Source organism: Strongylocentrotus purpuratus, unplaced genomic scaffold, assembly GCF_000002235.5.
Source record: "Strongylocentrotus purpuratus isolate Spur 01 unplaced genomic scaffold, Spur_5.0 spur5_scaffold_5, whole genome shotgun sequence".
Taxonomy (NCBI): domain Eukaryota; kingdom Metazoa; phylum Echinodermata; class Echinoidea; order Camarodonta; family Strongylocentrotidae; genus Strongylocentrotus; species Strongylocentrotus purpuratus.
The window spans coordinates 21,085,880-21,109,449 of NW_022145611.1; the positions used below are offsets into that span (position 1 = coordinate 21,085,880).

At 36.5% G+C, this 23,570-nt stretch overlaps 1 protein-coding gene across 2 annotated transcripts in view; it reads right to left on the reverse strand.

Annotated features, from left to right (window-relative positions):
* LOC105442747 (calpain-9-like) overlaps window positions 1-23,570 on the reverse strand; it is a 58,013-nt gene that overhangs the window by 24,169 nt on the left and 10,274 nt on the right. For both annotated transcript variants that reach the window (XM_030999269.1, XM_030999268.1), the window contains exons 3-4: window positions 2,545-2,614; window positions 1,089-1,332 (exon numbers count right to left, since the gene is read on the reverse strand). In XM_030999269.1, the coding sequence (XP_030855129.1) occupies window positions 1,089-1,332; window positions 2,545-2,614 (314 nt within the window). The remainder of the gene's footprint in view (window positions 1-1,088; window positions 1,333-2,544; window positions 2,615-23,570) is intronic.

The following is a 23,570-nucleotide window of genomic DNA, read 5'->3' on the forward strand; positions in this document are numbered from 1 at the left end:
AAATCAATAAACCAAATAATCCTGACATGGAATAAACTGAAGAAATAAATTTCATTTGCGATGAAATTTGTTTATATGTTTACAGAACTATGCTCATTGTTTAAGGCATGTGGATGATGATATTTGGTAATCCATAAATCAATGGAATAAATCTGCCCACTCAAACCTGAACAACATATAATGTGATTTTATGAATACCAGCATATCAATGGATTATGCAAGTTCTATTCATATCATGGAACCCAAATCTACATATAATTTTTAGCCTCACAATGGCGGACATAGCCTTGCTATGATGTGGTATACCACAGCGTTTTTTTTGTGGGTTTTTTAATGACGTAAGTGTAATACACTTCGCATTTCTGTATCTTACAACACAGCTCAGTGAATACATGTAGGACCTAGCTTTGTTGCACGCAGTTGCCATTTTTTTTACAACTAAAAAAAAAGTTGGTTATTTCTAGCGGCGGTTTACCAAAGCGAATCTAAACAAGTGGTAAATTTGCTCTAGTTCATAACATTACGAACCAGAGCAAAATAACACTATAGGAAATCTATTTATTCAGATGATCATATCTCAGCCAATACTTAAAGGTAAAGACCAGTATTGGTAACGCCCCAATTTCAAAAAATGAAATGGAAGCTCTCATTACCAATCATGTGAAAGAATATGTTTTGACTAATACATGATGATAAAAAATTTGCCGGGAAACCGCCTACTAATTCATATATTTGGTAAATTTATTTCTCTCATGGTCGTGTGAGAGAGATAGGGTAGTCCCATATACATCTTTCTGTGTATAGTGCTTGTAACTTTACGAAGAATGGGCCAAATTTCTTATCATTTTGATGATTCCAGAACCTTGCAGATGCTAGATGCTAGATGATCAACCTTTTCTGATCGATTCCACAACGTTTCTTTCACAATGCAATCGCATGACCATTACTGGTCTTTACCTTTAACATATTCGATTGGTTTTCGACATTTGGACATCATTTTTGATGCTCTTTCGGAAAATGAAGAAAAAATTGAGAAATTCTAAAAAAAGATTTGTTATGATGTCACAGCTTTGGTACTCTAAACTTACTTGGCGTACGCCTTCTCCAAGAGGGCGCTCCAGAACTCATTCTTCTCCTTGGAGTGCACAAAGACGAGCTCATTGTTGTAGGTGGGCAGCTGGTCGTCAATGACAACCGTCACCCATTTGCCGTACTGCCAGAAGTTGAACTTGACCACTCCCAGGTCGAAGTTCTGGTCAGGGGGGATGACCTTCTTGAGAAGATGATCATCCAGAGAGAGACCAGCAGTGGCAGCAAGGAACCAACAGTCACCTGATCAAGTCAAATCAAATGAAATTAAATCAAATCATAGCAAAATCAAAATTACATTCATGGACATTTTAAACTTTTAGTTTGAAGTCTGGAGGAATCGGCAAGTTACAGTAGAAGTTTGTTGATATCCTGTTTTGAAATTTAAACTAATTTTTCACTTAATGACAAATCAACACATAACAATTGTGTGTATCAGTAATTAAGTCATATTCAGAATATTACAAGTGTGTACTGTACCGGTATATCATACCTGGCGTTCCACAGGGCTAGCTTGTTGTAACCAAGTTCTTTTCATTATTACATAGAAAGTAGAGTTGCCCTAAAGGTGAAAGATAATCTGTGAGCTTTCTCATACTTTTAATGTCAATTTGGAAGAATACCCTAGAAGAAATAAGTGAGCGTGCCTGTCCCAGGGGACTGCCTATAGAAAAGAATTCTTTGTTTTTTGTGTAAATGCACATCAGCTGTAAATTATGAAAGTCTTATTTCAAAAGTAAGTGTGAAGTGTGATATGAGCAAGGTTCATTCTGGAAGATGATTGTTTTGGGTTTTTTGCGCTCAAGATGTCGTAAATAGCCTATTACAGGTCAATCACTTTCACTTTCCTTTCTCATCGCTGAGTTCAGGTGTCAAGGACTGATTCATGATGAGAATTCCAGAACGATTACACATCCGCAATAACTGATCATCATTACAAACATATAAAACCGGCCCTGCTAGGCTCCATGTCACATATGACAATAAAGAGAGAGAGAGAGAAAGCTCATTTTTTGCACTGTCAAAATTTTGGAAGTTGGAGACTTTAATAAAGAAAATGTTGAAAATTGGTGGCGAGCATTCTGTATTTTTTAGTTCCATATGGGGCCCATTTACACAGCCCAAAAACCATTTTGAAAAATCCTGCAAAAAATCGATGAAATTTCTGCTGGCGTTTAAAAAAAAAAGAAAGTGGGTTTTTTCAATTAAGTTTTTTTGTAGCGAGTTCTGACAAAATCAATGATTTTTGCTTGAGGTGTAAATGCAGCTATAAAAGAACTTTCCATTTGCAAATTTTGCATGAGGGGGGGGGGGGGGGGCGTGTTTTAGCATACACACAAAAACGTGGTGTGGCTTGGCTTGGTCAACCTATAAAACATCAACAACGGAAGACTGTCATATTTTCAGTGAGTAAAATTGATTAACCATTTTTTTAAATAAGATTATTATTCTCACCAAGTTGTCCCTGTGCAACGTCGAATCGGCTGGCACCACCTACAAACAGTTGAGGATTCTGGACAATTTCCTATAAAGACAAAAAGCAAGAAGTAACAATTATAATCATTGTAATAATCATACAGTGATTTAGCCAGAATGTAAAATAATAATAATATTCTATCTACACGAGGGTAGTCGTATGAGTTACACATTTTCAAGTAAATTTGAAAATATTTTTATTCTTGAAATGTTTGAAGAAAAAAAGTTCCAAGCAAATTTGCTATTGGTACTAAGATAGGGTTATGAGGGTAGTTGAATTATTTACCAAGTTGATTTTAGAAGTAAGAAAAATAACTTATGAAAGTTTTTTGAAGTGATCAATATTTAGGATGAACAAAATACTGTTTAGTTTTATTAGAAGTGATTTGTATTCATACCACAGGACACATAAGCCTTAAATCGTAGAATCATAAAAACTGGGGGAACATAATTTCTTAGGAACTACAAAATAGCAAATCTGAAAAACACAGCAAGATAAACGACTCAATAGCTGCAATAAATGAAATAAAGAAATATATATCTAGCTGAATAAATAAATATATAAAGAAAGAAAGAAATATCTCACAAAAAACTTAATCGTAAGTTTGCAATTAATGGTAGGAATATTGTTACATTAGGATTTAGAATTTGAGATTCAATAAGAAAGAGATTTAATGAACTCCAATAAATTTGCAAACTAGTAGCATCATCTTCAACAACAAAAAGAAGGAAAAAAAGAAGAAGAAAGGAAATGAAAATAGGTATATTGTATGCTATAACTTGTTCAGGGTCAAATGGACTATATAGTAATCAGTCAAAGATTCAATTTGCCACTAAAATTTAATTTCCTGCTTCAAATGACTCACAAAGCTGCGAGCAACACAAGAAAATGTTTCAAAACAAGGGGGGGCGGGGTCACATCATTACAAACAATATGAGCAGGGAGATAGGAGAGATGAGCGCCAGGCTTTTGCTTGGATTACATACAAGATTCTTCTTCTTAAGATTTGAACCTGGATCTCTCTGCAAGCACATGGGTTGCTGATGAGTGACAGCCAGTCATTTTTAAGGGGAATGGAATGCCACGCTGGGACCCTTCAACTCTAGCTCACATCCTCCAAATGCCATGTTTGGAAACGTGGAATGCCGAGAATGGAATAAGGGGGCTGGGCTTCGGCAGAGAGAAGCTCATTTCGTGGGGGCTAGTAGTGGAGGGATTTAAGTTGGGATGGACAGCAGTTTGACCATGATGCAGGCGGGCATGGACTGACCATCCTGTCCGACCATTACACACATGGAATATCCTAAGAGTCAAAATGCTCATTTTGTGCACCTATAAATAAATTATTTCACATCACTTCTACATACAATGCTTTGCAAAGAAATATACCAAACCTACCTGTACTACTACTACTTACTTCTAAAATATTGTCATTATCAAAGAATAACATAAAGAAGTTTTATGGGAGCTAGTAGTGAAGGGATTTAAGTTGGGATGGACATCAGTTTGACCATGATGCGGGTTTAAATTTCATAGTTCATAGCCAGGTGCAGCTATCATATACACACACATAAGTCAAGACTTGAACATTCTTTGTTTATTTCTTTCTTTTATCAGACTGCTAAGAAAGCATGCGTATGCTTGTAAGTAAGCAGCCAGGGGTCTGACGGCTTTTAGACCTATCCCAGGGACTTAGTAACGAGGATCAATGCCTTACCAAAGGGCAATAGCGCATCGACTTGGTTTCGAACCGGGACATCCTGGTTGCGAGACCATGGCTCTAACACTGAGCCATCGGGCCTCCTTTTGTAATAAATCATAGTCTGAGCAGTTATCATAACTTGAAGAGTTTGAGTCTAATGTATAAAGAAATACTCATCTCCAACGGTCAACATACTACAGGGGTGCATGCATGTGATTTTGCATTAGCAGTGGCCACATCTGATGACTCCATCATCAACTTGACTGCATCAATAACATCCCCACTGTGGTTTCATGATCAATTGATGCTGCTCAAACTCACAACACTTTACTGATTAATCCATGATGACAACAGTTTAATGAGCATCTTAAAGGTACTATGTCCCTTTTGCAGCCAACCTCAAATTCTGTAGAACTTTGCAGGAATTATGAATATGTCATGTATGTCCTATCTGTGAAATTTAAACGTTAGCAGTGTCATTATATTCAAATTATGCAAGGAAACCCGTTTACTTCCTAGACTTCACTGTCAGACACTATTGAGTGACTGACTGACTTTTTTCCTTCTTTGGTAATAACATACATGAAAAGAGTTGTAAAGAATACATGAGCATTTGTCTACATCAATAACCCACTTCTTGTGATGGCCAAGATTAAACTGATTGAATCTTTGCGCAGCATAAAACGTATGACCATTCGGTACAATTGTCTGAAAATCAAGACTATTACTTTTGGGCTCTATATAAAGTCGATTTGACAACTAATAGTCGTTATTTTCCCACTTGAAGACATTTTCAAGCCCCACCTTTTTTAGGGAAGTTCTAAATTAGTATTATCTTTCAAATGCAGTTGGAATTTAACTTTTTCATTTTTTGGGCCTGCAAATGGGACATAGTACCTTTAAACACATACCCAAAGAGCTTGTGAAACACCTCATGCCCCCTCCAAAAAAAAGATAAATTAACTGACATTCATCAAGGTAGGAAAACATCATTATAGGGGAGGGGGCTATGTTTAAGCTATATTGGACTAGTTAATATAGTATGACCTTTGCCCTTTGAGCTTATAAAATCTTAAATAATTGACCCTTTTCCTTGCCCTTGTCCTCCTCCAGCAATTTCTCCACCACCCCCACCCCTCATTCTCCCTCTCTCAATATGTTGTTTACATCACACCCACTTTATCTCCACACCCACATCTTAACCTCTTTCCCTTCCCTTCTATTGTCCCAATTTTTATTTGCCTTACTCTCTCTCTCCCTTTCTTAATCCTTTTCTCTCTCATTCTCTCTTTGATTTTTTTTTCTCTCAATTTCCCTTTCTCAACCCATGATGACAATTGAATGGGCATCTTCAACACAATGTTAAAAGAACTTGCACAACAATCAAATAAGAGAAACTTTAAACTACATGCTCATCAAGATAGGAAAATATCACTTTTATCAAAAGCCATGTTGGATAAACTTTGCCCTTGGATTAACCCAAACTGGTAACCCACTGCCTTAATCTTAACCTTGCCCTTCTCCGGGGACTCTCTCTCTCCGTCTCTCCCTCTTCCATGATGTATTTCTGTCACATCCACTCTCAAACACTTTCCCTTTCTATTTTTTCCCCCTTTCTCTCTCTTTCTCTCTTTCTCATGCTGTATCTTATCTCTTCTCACTAATTTTCTCTCATTTTTGTGTCTAATTTTTTTGGTCTCATTTTTTGGTCCTTTCTTCCTGTTTCTTTCTTACTATTCATCTCTCCCTTCCCCTCTCTCTCTCTTTCTCTCTTTCTTTCTTTCTTCTCTTTCCTCCCATTCTCTCTCTCTCTCCCTCCCTCTGTCTCTGTCATTCTCTCTCTCTCTCCCTCTCTCTCTCTCTCTCTCTCTGTCCCTGTCTCTCTGTGTGTCTCTCTCTCTCACTCTCATCCCCATCCACAATATCCTCATACCTGATCAGGTAATATCCCCCTTGATCTACGGAAGCAGATGTCGGCCTACAGGAAGATATTTAGAGAGCCTGATTGGGTGCGACAGGAAAATTCTAGACGTGGAGGAAGAAGTATGGGGCGATTGTCTGCATGGTCCTTGGATGAAGGAATGCATGATTGTATCTACTTAACATGGACATTACTTTCAAACTTTCATTTCACTGTCTAGCATACTTATCATGTATATCCATGGTCACCCTCTCTATCTCTTTAATACTCGTCCTCTATCTGTCTGTCTGTCTCTGTCTCTGTGTGTGTGTGTCTCTCTCTCTGTCCCTCTCTCTCTCTCTCTCTCTCTCTCTCTCTCTCTCTCTCTCTCTCTCTCTTTCTCTCAATTTGTAATTTAACTTTCCCTATAGATATGTTGTAACTTTGAAAATTAAACAAAAAGAAAAGAAAAGAATTGGTCCGTTTGGTTGTGTGAATGAGGTATTATGAGATTTTGTCAGTCACACCAATGAGACAGACATCAGGTCGACACCAGGCCGAACACAAAAATTACATTACCGCAAAAGGCCAAGAATCGGTTGGTTCAGAGTCAGTTTAGTGGTATGACTGGGGTATATATCACCGCACAACAAAATCTTTTGGACCTCTTAACGACCTTCGAAGGTACATTCAAAGACTGAACTTTTTTTTCATTTTTCAATGTATCTATATTTTGATGTACCAAGACTACATCGATGAACCAAGAAAAACATCTTGGCCAACATAACAGATTATCTTTAATCCATAAGTCATGACCCCAGTGGGAAAATTATGACGGGAGCGGTGAGCAATTTAGCTCTGGAATGCTGCAAAAGAGCTCTGGTAAAAATATCACTGTGAGAATAGCACACTTATAAAACCCTTACAATCCTAAAAGAGCTCCTGCAAAACAGTGTTTTTTACACCGTCACTTAAATATGATATGTTGATACTCTAATCTCCCATCACAAAGTGAGGCATGATGGCCTTAGTAGTAGAGCAGTGGTCTTGTAACCCGGAGGTCCCGAGCTCGAAACTAATTTGATGCGCTAGTGCCCTATGGAAAGGCAGTAATTAATCCTCATTACCAAGTCCCTTGGAGAGGACTTATAAAGCCGTCAGTCCCCTTGTTGCTTTATTTTAACACATGTTTTCTTAGCAGTCAGGTAAAACAATCAAACAAACAAACCCCCTTCCCCTGTAGTGTAAGGATGCCAAGGTGCCACTGTTGACAATGAGTGTATATCTATCAGAGATGAGTGTGAGTGTGAGTTGAGTTGAGTTGAAGTTCAGACCTTAGGAAGACGGCCTAACCATGTCACTTCAAAGGTCACCGCAGTAATCAACCGTAACTAATGTCTCATAACTTAAGTTTGGTTGACATCAAGGCAAGCTGTGCCCGGCCAGTACTGCTCCAGAAAATTCACCAGGTTCATGATGTAAAGCTTATGGCCTGGTCACACATCACCGATAATCTATCATTCCCAAATCGCTCCCCTTCTTAAAAGTGGAAAATTGAATTGACAATGATTGTTATAGGTCAGACTTCAACGATTAATGAGCCTCTCTCAACAATTTTATAATCCCACTGCATTACTCAAGGATTGATATTTTAGGAGAAGCCTAAACAATAATTTATGTGAGCCAATTACTGCACTCCTTCATTGTGACATCACATGGAGAAGAAGGGATGGAGGCAGAGTGGGATCGACAGATTGACCATTTTCATACTTACTGCTATTCCTACATTATATATGCCTATAGTCTTTCTTTATTGTTATCTGTGAGGTCTAACCAGTGCCCCATTTCACAAAACTTGTCATCAGCGACAAATGACAGTTTTTGTTATAAGCTAGTGAAATCCTTGCTTCTGATTGGTGGTCAGCAGATTTGTCACTGTTTTTTGTCCTTTGTCATTGAAAAAAGGCTTTGTGAAACGGGTCCCAGGACTCAATGGATGTGTGTTATGTACAGCGAAGAATGGTGATGGCGTTCCTAAGCCATGTGTTATTTCTACCAACATCCCCCACATGATACTATTATCCCATCGTCAATCCACCACGTATGTTGACTGAGATCATTTCAAATGCTTCGTGAATGTACCAGCGCTAAACAAACTGAATGTTCATATAGATTAAATATAAACCCACCTTTCCTGGGTCATTGCATATCTATTTTGAATGGAGTTAAAGACTATTTCCAAAAGGCTTCAATGAAATATATTGGGTCTGGTATCCTATCACCTCTTTATCAAGATTATCATCCCCAGATAATTACACTGTTGGGAGCCAGAAGGGCATTAAGTCCTATACTTTAAAACAGATTTTAGGCCCTTCTCACTAAGAATAGATGGATTATCCCCAATGAAACTTTTCCCCTCCATTTACATCTCACAGACCACGCCCTTGGTTTTATTATCTCTTTCCGGGAATAATCTCTTTCAGGGATAATGAGTTTAAGGGGATTATCTTCTAGATCAAATTGCTTCATGCACCAAGTGTCTGGAGATAGAAGGGTGTTAGGTCATATATCTTTTAACACGGAGTCGACGCCCTTCTGGCTCTGAACAGACGGTAATTTACTTTTTCTCAAAGCCTGTTCATATGCAAAACGGTTGGTGAAATGTAATAATCAACTTTTCAGACGGTGCTCTGAATCACACTTTATCTCACTAATTGGTAAGATTTGGATCGTGATTCAAATTCAAATTGCACACATATTACATCTTTCCTGAATATCTGCAATCATTTGCCTTTCACTCTGTACAGTATTAAGAAGGTCAGTCGAAAGTGAGATTGTAACATTCAAGGTGATGTTTCATACACCTAAATGGCCATAAAAGCAGAAACGTATTAATTGCATTTCAAATTTTACCCTTGTCTCACTTGTGAACTGGCCGTGCAATACTCTAAAAGATTATACTGTAGGCTTCACCTTAATGCCTTCCCCTTCAGCTCCCCCATCCTAATTACACAACGGCTGCATGAACCGCACTGATATTCATCTACCAAGGTCCCTGCTAGCTAATAACACCTACCAGGCTACCACCGCAAACTAAAGAGTCCATACCTGCTGTATTTATTGTTAGTCTGACCTTCAGGTCCTTTTAATCATTTTCAGTATGTTTATCACAAGACAGCTTGCTTGTTGCTTTATATACATGTATATACTTTGTATATGATAATAGGTAATTTTAGCGATGTAATCAACTTGAATACATACATCTTTGTAAAGTGCCTAGTTATTTCATACATCTGTTACAAAAAATTGTATTTCAATAGTCAGAATGCAAACTGCATACATTACATGTTGTTTGTCCTACCTAAAAACAACTAATATTTGAATCCAAGACAAAGGTACATTAAATTTGGGAGAAAATAACAAAAATCACCTATTGTATCAAGTTATACCGCAAACAATCTACACTAGAGCCCTGCCATATCATTTAGACTGTGATTCACAGTGAATGTGAATATAGAGGAGAAGTTTCTAATTACATTGCTGTCAATGCTTTTAAATTAATTCACTCCTATCTGTAGTAGAAATGCTATATGAACGTACCACTTCTCATTATTTTTGGGGCAAGAAGGGCATTAACTCATATACTTTTAACACAGAGTAAATGTCCATTTGGCCCCCAAACAGACATTTATATTCCTTTTTTCCCCTCCAACTTTTGAGGATAGCACACAGACATATCTTCTTGTTAAAGAACAAGTCCACATCTACCAGAGATTGTTGATATCAAGAGCTAAGGTCTGGGCCTATGTCGTTTTTGGCATTCTCCACGTCTGCAGTAATTTTCACCTTTGGGCAATTCCACACAATGTGTTCCATACAAAATATGTTTATTTTTTATCTATTTCTTTCATCAAAAAATTGAAAAAGACCTTGACTTGACTACCGGTATTTATAATGTTAGTAATACCGAGATATTCATTTTTAAATGAAATAGATGGATCAATGTAAAATGTTGTACATGACACATTCCACAGAATCCCCCTATTCTGAAGTCTTCTATGATAGAATTAGACTAGCTATTTTGCTTCTGATGATTCTTCATTCAATTTAGTTGCTGTTTTTGTAAAGCCTTAATAACTAAGAAATAAAAAAATTGCTAAAAAAGGCTAAAAAAATCACTTAATTTTGTGAATAAACTGAAGCATAGCTCACTGTGTGTCAACACAACATACCAGTATTTATTGCCATAGTCAACTTCTCAATTTTTTCAATAAATCCAACTGAAAAGGTTCATTAATCTTATGATGATGATGATGATGATGATGATGATGATGATGATGATGATGATGACGGTGGCTTTTTGTAAATGTATGCCACCAATATCAACCGCTGTTGGCGGCTAACGATGGCCCTCGCTCTCATAATATGTCTAGCAATATTCACCGTCATCATTAAAGGGCAATACTTATTAGAAAAAACAGACATTTTGACAATGATTCTAGGCTTGAAGGTATGATTTTTTTTGGGGGGAAAGTGTAATCAGAGTACCATAATACAGATAAATGGTCACTAGGAATGATTCATCAATTTGGCAACCATCGTATGAGAATTGTTTGTATTCTTTTATTTACATTTATTTCACAAATGGTAAATGTTTCTTTCTGCTATCATGGTTCAGTAACCACAAAACAATTATTTATTTATTATTAATAATATTTACAGTTGTTTGTTACACAATGTTACTGAAATGTTTTTATTGGTTAACATATGGAATCCCTCTCCAGTGCTTAAGGTATACCTAACATGGTTTACTACAAATTACTCTTTAGCTTCGTGCATTTGCTAGTGTGCTTGTCAAATGTTCCGTAAAAACATATCCAAATTGTGAAGATTGCTTTTGTGGGAGACCATTAAAATCTCTTTTAACGACCAAATGGTTGGCTAAGGTCTGCACCAGACAGAACATATGCTCCTGCTATCTACCATGCCTGATTGCCGGCAATGAATACATGCGGTGGGGAGATATAACAGGCCCATATTGCTTTCAAGGTTGTGCCATTCACGCCATAAAACAGCAAGTAAATTTGTCATGCATATGAAAGCTACAATCGACTGTGCAAGTCCATTTGCACACAAGTCTGTTGTATTCATACGCTGCTGAGACAATGATGGAAGGAGACTTTATACGCTCATTTATGACGGATAGATATATAGTGAAATAATATTTAGTCTGCTCCTTTGTCCAATAATAAAGCTTTTCAGTAGTGACCCCACATATGCTTCTACAACTACTGATCCAGGCTTCATGGTATCAAAGGTGTAGAGTTAGGGTTAGAGTTAGGTATATAGATGTTAGGCCAAGGTTGGTAGTTGGGTCCACAGTTAAAGTTGAGAATTCAGTTGGGGTAGGAGACTGACCGGGAACAATTGTTGAAGGAGCAGTTGTCGTACAGCCTCTTCAATATTATCTATAGAAAACTGTTTTTATTTTTTTATATTTTTACATATATTCACTCAGTATGAAGATAGCTGATGTGAAAGAATATGTTGTTAATTGTTAATATTGTTTCGCCTATACAATATGTACCTTTAGAAATTAAAGCTTTGTTCATTCACCTTATCATGACCTTCACCTAAACTCAGTCATGACTCAATTCATATGGATCGATTTCTTTAGAAATTGATTACATGCTATATTTGGTTATGGTTTCTTTTATGTTTGGCTGCAAATGACTTAAATAACTTTATTACCAGAAATAGAATATGTTATGCTATTGTTTTATAAATCAGAAGAGCTTAAAGCGTAACAATCTCCAGGAAATAGTTTGATCTGTATTTAGTTGTAGGTCGCTATATTGCAATAAAATCATGAGCTTCTAATAATTTCATCACGACAGAAAGTTTCTTGATGCGATTTGGAAAGGCTAATTATGTTTTCTTTTAAGTTGTATACTTTGAGGTTTTGGAATCATTAAAATGATAAGAAATTGTCTCAAACATGTAGCATGAAGTATGGTTCAAACACTTCAGCTGTTTCTCATCATATTTGACATCAGAGGGCATTTGAAGAACAATCCCTGTCAAGAGACATTTGCACAAACTGACATAAACAAAATAAGTAAGCTAACAATCTATTTTGCTTCTTCACTAGAACCCATTAACCTCCTTTTTAAGGACAAACAGTACAATAGGAAAAAATGATAACGATTTCAAGTTTCAAAAACACCTTTAAAACTGAAATGCATTCATGCACTGATGATTGCCATCCAGGGTTGTGTTATTAATGTATGCTGCATTAGTTGTTTTGTTAAAAAAAACACCCACAGCCTTATAGCCATTGTATATTTATTTATTCACTGACTGGATTATTTGCATCTACCTGTGTAACTGTGTGGATGAATAGCTCATGGCCATGCATGCAAAGACTGTATGAAATGATAGACTTAACAGACATTGTAATCTTATCAGACATTCATAGCAATACACTTCAAGGAGAGATGCACAGAAGGCTGGTTTTCATCAGACCGAAGTTGCAAAATAACCCGCTAATTTCAGACTCAAAGTTTGAAATTGCATCCTCACCAGACCGATACGCTCATCATAAACTAGCTCATACGGGCGCAAATTAGTCTGCCATTTCCCAAATATGCATATCAGTTTATTTTCTCGACCAAATAACCCGCTAATTGCAACTGCTGGGCTGATGAAGGCACAAATTAGCTGGCTATTTTGAGATCGGGCTAGTTAAAATAGCAACTTATTTTGCAACTGAGGTCTGATAAGGACAGGCCTAATATGTTCTTCTTCTTTTCTCACTGTGTTATTTAGAGGGGGGGGGGGTAGAGAGCGAGCAAGGCTAAATGAATGATTTTAATGATAGTATAGGCCTTCATGTCTAATAGTAGCAGCATCTAAGCCGGTGATGTGTTCTTTAAGAATTCCATTCTGCGCAATCAATCAGACGTCGGGGTCTCTCCTACCACCCCATCTTCACACTTCTAACATTTCATGTACCTCTTGAAATATTCTACAAGACATGCGTGAACACAATCACATTGTCACATATCGAGTACCCCAATGCAAAGGCAACCGCGTGCAAAGGGGTTGTGCACTGCTCAAAAGCCCAACAGGCAGAAGTGAGGACAGGCTTTCCATGCTTTAACTTTAGCAGAAGGCAATTATAAATGAGTGTATCTCGATCAAAGACAGGCCTTGGATTATTATTTAGATGTAAATCTGGAAGCAACTGCAGTCTACAATTTATTCTGTTCACTCTAAAGTAAAATCCCAATGTTGTATTCCATCAAAAAGTGCAAATGTAAAATGTAAATAAGCCTATAAAAACATGCAGTTATATACTGAGGAAATGATGTGGCATTTTAAATGTTTTAAATTAGAATTTGCACAAATTATGTTGTGCGCATTATACCTACCAGGCATATAATGTGCTTTACAGATCAGATTTATTTCACGATCTGTGGTGTATTAAAATTTAGTCATAAAGTGTTTTTCATTCACTCTCTAGACTCTACCAGTACCGGTATGTAAATTGAGGAAAGTTTGATTTAGTCGGTATGGCTTATATGCAAAAAAGCTTTTTGTTTGTCTCTCTAAAGCAGTACTGTGTTGATACCTTTCTTACTTCAAATATATCTACCGGTATTATCAAATACTAGTAGATATATTTGAAGACAAATAATACAGGAAATCAAAGAAAAGTTAAAGTCAAAAATTAAACTATGTAGCCAGAGTATCTCCAGCACAGTTGTTCCTAATACTTTGAATAAAAAAGGGTGCCACCCACCATCGATGTAGTATTTCACTCATGAATTGGACAATGTATATTTACCTTACAAGAAATGCATACTTCGACTAGATCAGAGTAAACACTCAATATTTTTCGCTTCTATAGTTGTACTTCTGTATACAAACTGAATGAAAATACAAATCTGTGAATGAACATTGACCTGAAGATCAACGCTTATAGAAGCCAGGTTCATACAAGAATCCATAAACTTTAAATTTATTTTGTGGTTTTAAACCTCAAGGTTATCTTGTAGTTAAAGATAAGCTTTAGTTCTGGAAATGATAGAAATAAATTCTCACAGAATCCAACAAATCTTGCACTGAATGTTCAAGATTAAAAAAATATGACATTTGCCAAACGATTTTGGTAGAAAATGTATAGGGGCTGAGTAAAGGGCATAGAAAGATAAGGAAGTCAAGGTAAGTAGGCGCGGCATCATGTGCTTAACACAGGTAACTATGTGCAAATGAGAGTTGTGGTTTTTACTGAAGATGATTTCCAGCAAGTTTTTGTGAGTTTCGTTTTAATAATACTGGTTCAAAACAATCAATCTTCTGCAGGATAAACAATCCAGAATGAATAATAGCCATGTTCTCTTTGACAAACGATTTCGATGCACTTATGGTTTTGAAACTTCAAATTGTTGTGCTAAGAACAACCTTTGTTTAAAAAGTATGCATACAAATTTCATTTTCATCAGCATGTGACTTACAGTGACTGCTTGCTCAACTCATAGTATAAAACTTTGAACACTCACAATCCCATGTGAAACTGCATCTCTCTTAATAGTGGGTTGTTGTTTCAAACTTTGAGGTTTGGCAAATTTAATGTTAAAAACTGCGATCCTGTGCAAACATAGCTTCAAAGATTTTGTGAACAAACATCTTCGTTTCCTTTATAGTGAGTTCACACAGCTCAAACTTCAAAAAATGATATTTAATATTCTTGATCAGCAGCTTTGTATATAAGAACCAAACAAAATCTTAATAGGAAGGGTACATTATTTTTCCAGAATACTCATGATCAAATGAGATAAAAACGATCGTACCCAGTAGGTTATGAAATATAGAAAAAGAGGAGGTAACGCATATCGCAATAATAATGATGATGATGATGATGATGATGATGATGATAATATTATGATTAAAATAAGAAAAAGAATTGTGGGTTCTTGGTTCTTGTATAGCATATAACCTGTCAGTCTTGACAATCCTTGGGCTCCACAATTATTACCCCGGCATTAGCAGGACTGCCATTATGGCACTCCAGTGTATTTCAGGGATTGATTCCCCTGTCTGGTACCCTTGTACCTCACCTGGGTTGAGTGTGGCAAATGTAAACAAAATATCTTTAAAAAGGATATTAGTGTTATGGCAGCAATAAACAGGGAGAGAGGGGGAGGGGGGGGGGATAGGATCAGAGATTTTATGGCATGACTGTCTTGAAGTTCAAGGTGATGTGAAGCGACCCTTAGAGTACTTGATCGCCAGATATGAGGGGGTGGGTTGAGGAATGTGAATAGAGAAGCACTATGGGACCCTCGAACCATGTCAGAATGAAATATCAAATCGGCACGGTCATATGAACATCGATAATAGCAGGCAACATGCGTGGGTGACAATAGAGCTCTTCAAGAATGAATATAAAAACCACAATTTTATCTCGCAGGGAAAAGACATAAAGGCCGACAGGAACCGAAATCCTTTGACAGTAGGGTAATCAGTTCATGTATGAGGTGACTTCCTACGTATGTTGTATAGAGTTTTAGCTTCTGAAATATCTGATAAGTGATTGCGTGTGGAACTTGTAGAGTTAAAAAGTTTAGTTTGAGTAGAAGTTTGTAAAGAATTTTTCTGAGAATATCTGATATAGGGACATGCTATCTTGTAATGTGTTATGCACTATAAAAGAACTGAGTATTATTATTATTATACCTATACAGATCTGCATGTATAACAAATGTAAAATACTCAAAAAAATGTTTACCCAGATATCAAGCACACAAAAAATGTTTTGTTCCATATACATTTAATATTACTGTAGTGTAGTACAAGTATGTTCCAAAAAGGTTCTATTTCCATCTTTATTGTAGTCTAAGTGTGTAAAAAGACCTCAAGCTATTTTCAAATACATAAATTCCTCAATATATTCAGCAAATATCAAACCTAGGGTTTCGTTCAATTTAAAGACACAATTATAAAGTTGAAGCACTGATCCAATCTAAACTGGGCTTTTTTCCCCCTCACTTGTCATCTCTGATTTCAATGACATTTCATGGATCAATCTACAAATTCCATCTCCAATACTCCCCCACAATTCTAATCATATTTGAGGGGGCACCTCTGATGTTTTGGTATGAAAGCGTGTCTATCCCTGGGGAATTGCAATAACTTAAGGTGCACTGTGAATTCTAATTTACTCCTACAGCTATGGCTCCATTCACACAAGGGGAAACAAAATCAAATAAAGAAATGTACCGGTATACAGAAACGCTGTACAACACTCATGTTATGTGCATACAGTGAAAGGGTGTACACTTATACATGTACTGTATGAAAAATATTAAATTGATGGGCAAAGTATTAACAACTCATTTGGGAGCAAAGAGCACGTTTGTGGTTTGTGTACAATTCTCATACTAAAAAAGTTAATGAGAAAAATTCTGGTTCGATACAATACCCAACCCTTTGAAAAAAATAATATTGTACAAAACGTTGAAAAGGCCTACTTTAAAAAAAATCTGAACGGGGGGGGGGGGGGGATGTTTTTCCAGTGGTCTGACAGTACTTTCATAATAAAATGGAGATTGGTATGATAATTTACTCATGCATCTATTCGGTTGAAACCTGTCCAAACATTATTCTGGTTACTGGTTGCCAGAATATAAATAAAACATACCATTTACATTACGAAATGAAGAGTGGTATGATGATACGCATGCTCTCCTATTGCTACGCCTCAATGAAAAATATACATGTTTAAGCTCTAAAATTTATTTCAAAAACAACCAAAGAAAATCTGATTTTTCTTTTATAAAGAAAATCTAACAAGAGCTCCCGCAAACATCATCAAAGTTTGTTGTATACCCCATAATTCCATCAAATTGACAGCCCTACTAGAGCTTGGATCAAACCAATTAACGAGGAAAATGACACTCGCTATGGTAATCTTTTTTTTCTTCTCTTTATTCTTGGTTAATGTGGGAGAGTCAATGATCAATATACTTTGCCCTAACCCAAAATATGATATAAAGCACAATTATAATTACATCCAGTTTTTCTTTTGTCAATGGTGTCTGTCACATGGGGGGAGAATCTATACATTTCATACTTTATCAAGGCATGAGAAGCTTTAATAGCTTTTCACAATCCTAATCTCTTTCAAAAATAATCCCTTCTCTCTGTCTCTCTCTCTCTCTCTCTCTCTCTCTCTCTCTCTTTATATTATTATTTATTAATAAAACCATCACCTTCTCCAGGGTCCACACATGGTTCCGATTTGATTTTCTGCTTCAGGTGGTTCTACCTGACCCATTATATGAATTGCATTCAGAATATTATTGTCAAAAAACAAGCCCTTAGATTTAATCCATTTTTATTCCCATGGTTCCTTTGAATGGGTGAGGGGAGGGTGGTATTGTAGACAACTTGAGAGGTTTGTCCTTATTGAATCTCGCTAAATAAAACCCTGCGTGAGTCACCTCATTATCACTAAAACCAAGCTGTTTGTGTTTGTCTTTTCTTTCCTGGTATATATTCTGACTACTCAAACAAGATAGCTTTATAGGTTTTAACTTTAATAGTGGAGTTCTAGCTGGCAAGAATGTGTAGAGAAGTTCTCACGTATCAAAGCTGATGACAAAAAAGACAAGAATTTCAAGAAGTGCAAAATGATACTTGGATATTAAACCCCAGTGGGTTTTCCAGCAACTCAATTAGTTGGTATTACACAGAATAACTATTCAACTATTTCTGAAAAGACGGTTCGGTAACTAGGATTATCCTTACTGTACGTTAAACTAAAAGCACTTAAGTATTTTTTATTACCATATTGACTCATCAGATACATGTATATATTCAAAGATGTCTTTTCGAGCATTGAATATATGCCTAGCTATAATTCTTAACCACATCTAATCCCTTCATCTGTTAATTTCAGAACTGATGTTTAGAGCCATGGTTCCTAGAATGTCTGTAATCTCCGTTTGTGGAGTAATCAGTGACATAATGAATAGACAAACCTAGACGTTACCATTTTCAAGGTCTATACATCAGACAGTATTGTTTCGAATGGAGCATTTACACTGCTAGTGAAAAGCCTGGGTTTCTCTCACATTCCAGTGTAACGTCAGAGTTGCTAGGCAATTACCCATGACCACAACAAAAAACCCAAAAAACGAAAATGAAAAATCCTACCTCTTGATTATGAAGGATTTGAATGTGAAATGCTCGCTTTCAAAATAGGGTGAATTATTCTGTGTTTTTTTTCTTACATTCAGAGCAGCGACAAGTCGCACCCTCACCCCAAACAAAAAAATTATCAAACACTGGACAGTTATCATGGGTTTTTTCCAGAGGTAGTTTAAACCAAAAAAAGTTTTTCAAACTGCATTTTCTGCAGTGTGAATGAGGCTTACAGATATCCATGAATAGTTTTGTTGTATGGGGTATTCAAAGGGAGTGTTTGAAAGTCTGAACTCTGAGTGGGTGGGTTTTTATGTACATACCCTGTATCTTTGCTGATCCTATAGCTCATAGTGTTCATTCAATGAACATGCATGATGCACGACAATGCACACTCCGTACAAAGAGCGCTTCTATTATATGCTCCACTTCTAATCAAATACACGCTGTATCAAACTCTCAATTTCTTAAAAATTGTCTTCCCCCGGATCCATGAAAGCTCCTTTATCATGTATCGTGATCAATCAAAACCTAATTACCGGTAGCTTTTTGTGCATCATGCAGTTTGTAGATTTGGGATTTACTGGTGTTGTATGTGGTGATAATAGAATTTAAAAAAATAACAAGTGCAACTTTTTGAACTTGTCTAAACTGGATGGATGAATTATGCACCTCAACAATCTAACATAACATGTCCAAAAGTATACTGTGAAAAATTCTAAACATCCCACCATGAAAAATGTCTGAAGTGATACATTAAACTAAAATAGTGTTATTAAAAAAAACATGAGCATTGATTAAGAGGATTCGGCACAGACTTAACTTGATGATTAATTCAATCTCCTGATTTGAATTTTCTTCTTGCAATAATAACATGTACCGGAACTTAAAGAAAAGCTTGGCTAAACTGGGTTGGTAAACGTCAATCAGTGTGTTACTGCAGAGAATAGGCTATACCGGTAACCAATCTCAAGCTATTTGTAGCCTCGATGGTGAATGGTTTTTATATAAAATACCAACTGTCTGGAGAATGATGTCTTCAATATTTCACAGAACACTGTAAAACAAATGAGCCGAGGGAAACATGATCAGAGCATCATTGCAACAGACTCTTTGCGCAATGAGGTAGTGGGCGGAACGGGGTAACCAGATGTTGGAAACTACTCATTATAGAAGAGGTATCATTTGTTTTGTTGTACAAAGTCAGTATATATATTACTAGTAGTATTACTGTAAATTATATATTCATATCCAGTATATTACAGACAGGGCACATTCAAGTACAGCTTGGACAAATAATTCCAGGTAAATTCATGATTTAGGGAGATAAAGAGTATTTCAAGTGAGAGCAAAGTGAGAGAGCTAATTTAAAGAAAAGACTAATTCATAAAAACCTGTGTTTCAGGACAATATCTGTCTTTACCCATTTTTAAGGCATATGTGTAGAAGAACATCACAACTTAATTAAATTAAATCAAATAAAAGCTATGGAAAGCATGGGTAGGCTCACATCGCATACAGATGAGATATATGAATGGTATGTATTACGCATCATATCACTATATCATATTGACAGTTCATAACCACGAGTGGCCTCTATTAGCATCTATAGCATCCGTGTACCCCTCTGTTGATTGAAGGGCCTCTGTCTGTAATATGCTAATTGAGTAATGGGTCGAGTAAGCTGTCCATGATAACGAGCAAATTATTCAAAAAGCTTAGATCTGTGGCTGCTAGCAGATTATCAGCGAGCACTGCTAGGCTGGTCAAGCATAAAGCTTAAAGGGCAAGTCCACTCTAAAAGTAACTTCATACTTTCTCAAAAATTCATAACTACCTTCTTATTAATCTGATTTTACTCAAATTTGTGTTGTTTTGTTTCTCTTGTTTTTCTGCATCTATTAAAAGCAAATTATTTTTGGAATGGACTTGGCCTTTAATTTATCAACAGTGGCATGTCATTTGAAGAAGTAGAATGTATGATATTGATTCATACCTTGAGTGATTTGAGACATGGGTCTTGCATGTTGATTGATGAATAACATCCCAGGATTGTATCAAACATTGAATGTGATTGCAATCAAGAAGGGGTATTATGCACAGTTTCTTCACTATTAGTTTAATCACAATTTTGGCCTACAATATAGTTGTCAAGCCTAATAGTATTGATTGAATGGTTTATCAAAAGTTCATACTGTAGATAGCAGCCCATATATGGTTTAATCACAGTCAGTAGATCTTTACTGTTTTATTCAAAGTTTACAAGAGAGAAGTCAACACCTATTAAATATTGTATCAAAATGGATTACCAAAATTAACGGTGTATAAACCGCCCTCATGTATTAACCGCACCCCTTTTTTTTCTTTTTTTTTTGCTGACTTTTTTTTTTTTTGCCAACTTTTTTTTGCCAACTTAAAAAACAGTAGAGGACCTAGGATAGAACCTTGTGGTACGCCGTGTAATAAAAGAAAAATTGGAGGAATTATTATTATAAACTACATATTGAAATCTATCAGAAAGATTATTTTCAAACCAAGATGACAGACAAATTTGAGTGTTGTTCTAGTTTCCGAGTGGTGAGTCAACACACCGATTACTGAGCTGGGAGACATTGCCAGGCATAGCGCCAGATGGAGGGGCATAAATCGAAACTTATATACCGTGTATAAACCGCACCCCCGACTTTGATTTTTTTTCGGTGCCAAAAAGGTGCGGTTAATACACCGTTAATTACGGTAGTTCATCTTTGCCTTTTAGTTGTGAACCATCTCTGGGTGGATACATGTACACGAGCATCTTATTTTGAATACATCAGATTAAATCAAATAGTAAACCCACTGGTCCATATAAGCCTTGACTCAGATGAATCACATTTAATGAAAGGAAAACTAATTCATGAAGACCCCAGACTATCTTTTGTTAAGAAGCTGATTTTGGACAAAAGCCTTTAGAAAACCTGTGGTGGGTTTAAATTCTAGTAAAATACAAGCCGTTGGTTCCATGGCACCAATCGTAGACCTACATGTACCAGAAGGCTGCTCGAGATTGAGCAGTAGTGCATATCGAACGGTACGCATATTAGTTTGACCTTTCTGTTTCTGGGTCAAAGAATAGACTGGACATTCACAGCTTGATTTACACTACAAGAATATACCAGGCATCAAGAATCAAGGCTACATTGACCTTACACCAACAACTAATTCTATTGTCGCCTTTCATTGCTACCAAGGGGTTCATTTCCAATAGAGAGCAATACATTGAGATGTCAACTGAAGAGTTGTAAAAATACCCAAGGGCATGGAACAAACTACAACCCCACGCTCTATACATTGCAGAGACATAGCACAAGATATTACACAAACTCAGCCGCTCTCTCTCTCTCGGCCACTGCCAGCTCGCAGTAGAATGCCACGCCCCATTCAGAGGAATCCACAGCTAGAGCTTGATCGCTGTTTGCTTACAAGCTGGAAAGCAGCGTTGCACTTGATGTGCCCGAACTGCTTGCAAATAAATAAAGCTCATCCCGATATTGGTATGGTCGATGACAAGCAAAATGCCTGAGGCCTGAGTGAAGGCAGGCATAGCTGCATTAAGTGATCAAAGAAATTACTTTTTAACAATTTTTTATTGTTGAGTTTCGGGGCTTAGAGGTTGATTGCCTAGTTGCATGATTACCTAAATATTTTCTGAAATTTCATTCAATATTTAGTTCACTTCAGCAAATTTAAACCCTATTAAAACCAGAGGCTTTTTCATCAACAAGGATATGTTCTAATTTAATAGCCCAGATAATTAGAGTACTATGGATGCGGATGTATAATATTTTAGTGACTGGACAGTGGATTTTGTGACTCACCATTTAAGTACTTACAATTACACTATACCTCACAATAATTTTCCAACTCTTTCATGATACATTGTAAGTACCTTGAGCAAACTGAAGATTAAGCTTGGATTTTTTTTATAAATAAATCATGATTTTGTCTGTTGAGAGCCAGAAGGACATTAACTCTGCATACAATATTATTGTGTACCTTTCGGGCTTCTAAAAGACAACTAAGCACTGCATAATATCATACTTGCGCTGCCTATTTAAACTACAACACCAGGCACTGCTTCACAGCTTTCCTGGCAGTGCTGAGTGCTTTGAGGCATTTTGCTATCACACCCGAGATAGTCAAGCACAGAGAGGAAAAGCTAATTATGAATATATATGCATCCAACGATAAAAAGATGCTCCTCGGAAGTGCAGAAGTAGAAGTGGAGTGCCCAGTGGGGGATTAATAAGTAATTCCCATGGTGTTGAGGCTTTTCTAGTACCACCCTCGAGTCAAAACAGTAATAACATTCAACTTCTAATTGAAAAATATCCTCAGGTGTGATTGTGAATCCTTGAGGGAAAAGAAAATGTTATCCCTTTGTGGGAGACAAGGAGACAAAGAGACAGAGAGATGGAAAATATTCAGGAAATCAATTGCATTCTCAATACTGCTTTTATGCGCCTACATACTTGAAACTATTTTCAATTTTCTCCAATTGATAAATACATCATCATCTCACAAAACTTTAACACCTGTCTAGCTCTTTTAACAGACAATATCAGGCTCAAAATTGTTGATATTATTTTCAATACCAACATTTCCATAGAAAAAACATTGGATTTAAATTCACTAAAAAGAAAGGATGCATCAGACATTTGCATATTTTTAAATCATTATATAGTTTGTTCCAGAGAAAAGTAAACAAAGGAATGAATATATGAATATATATTTACATCTGCTGCTGATAAAAAGCTCAAAGAATGAAACTCTGCTTTTACCTTATCAGATAACATCTGCCGAGAGCCAGAAGGGCATTAACACACACAAATATAATCCTAGATTTGACACCCTTCCTGCTCTCAACGAACAATATCATCAAATAATAATAGATATATAAACCAAATAAAACAAACAAATTCATGTTCTAATGTACACTTCTCCATTATTTCCAATGACCATGAAAGTACATTTTCAGTTTTCAATCAAAAATATGTTGATCAAGCCAATGCCTTTGATATTGTATGGGCTTCTCAGTGACAACGCAAATGCCGTTGGAATTTTTATGATGGAGCTGTAGGGCCAAGGTCTATGGCAGATTTGATTGGTACATCCCGATTGACCCTCTCAAAATTGAAGTCATGCCAGTGGCT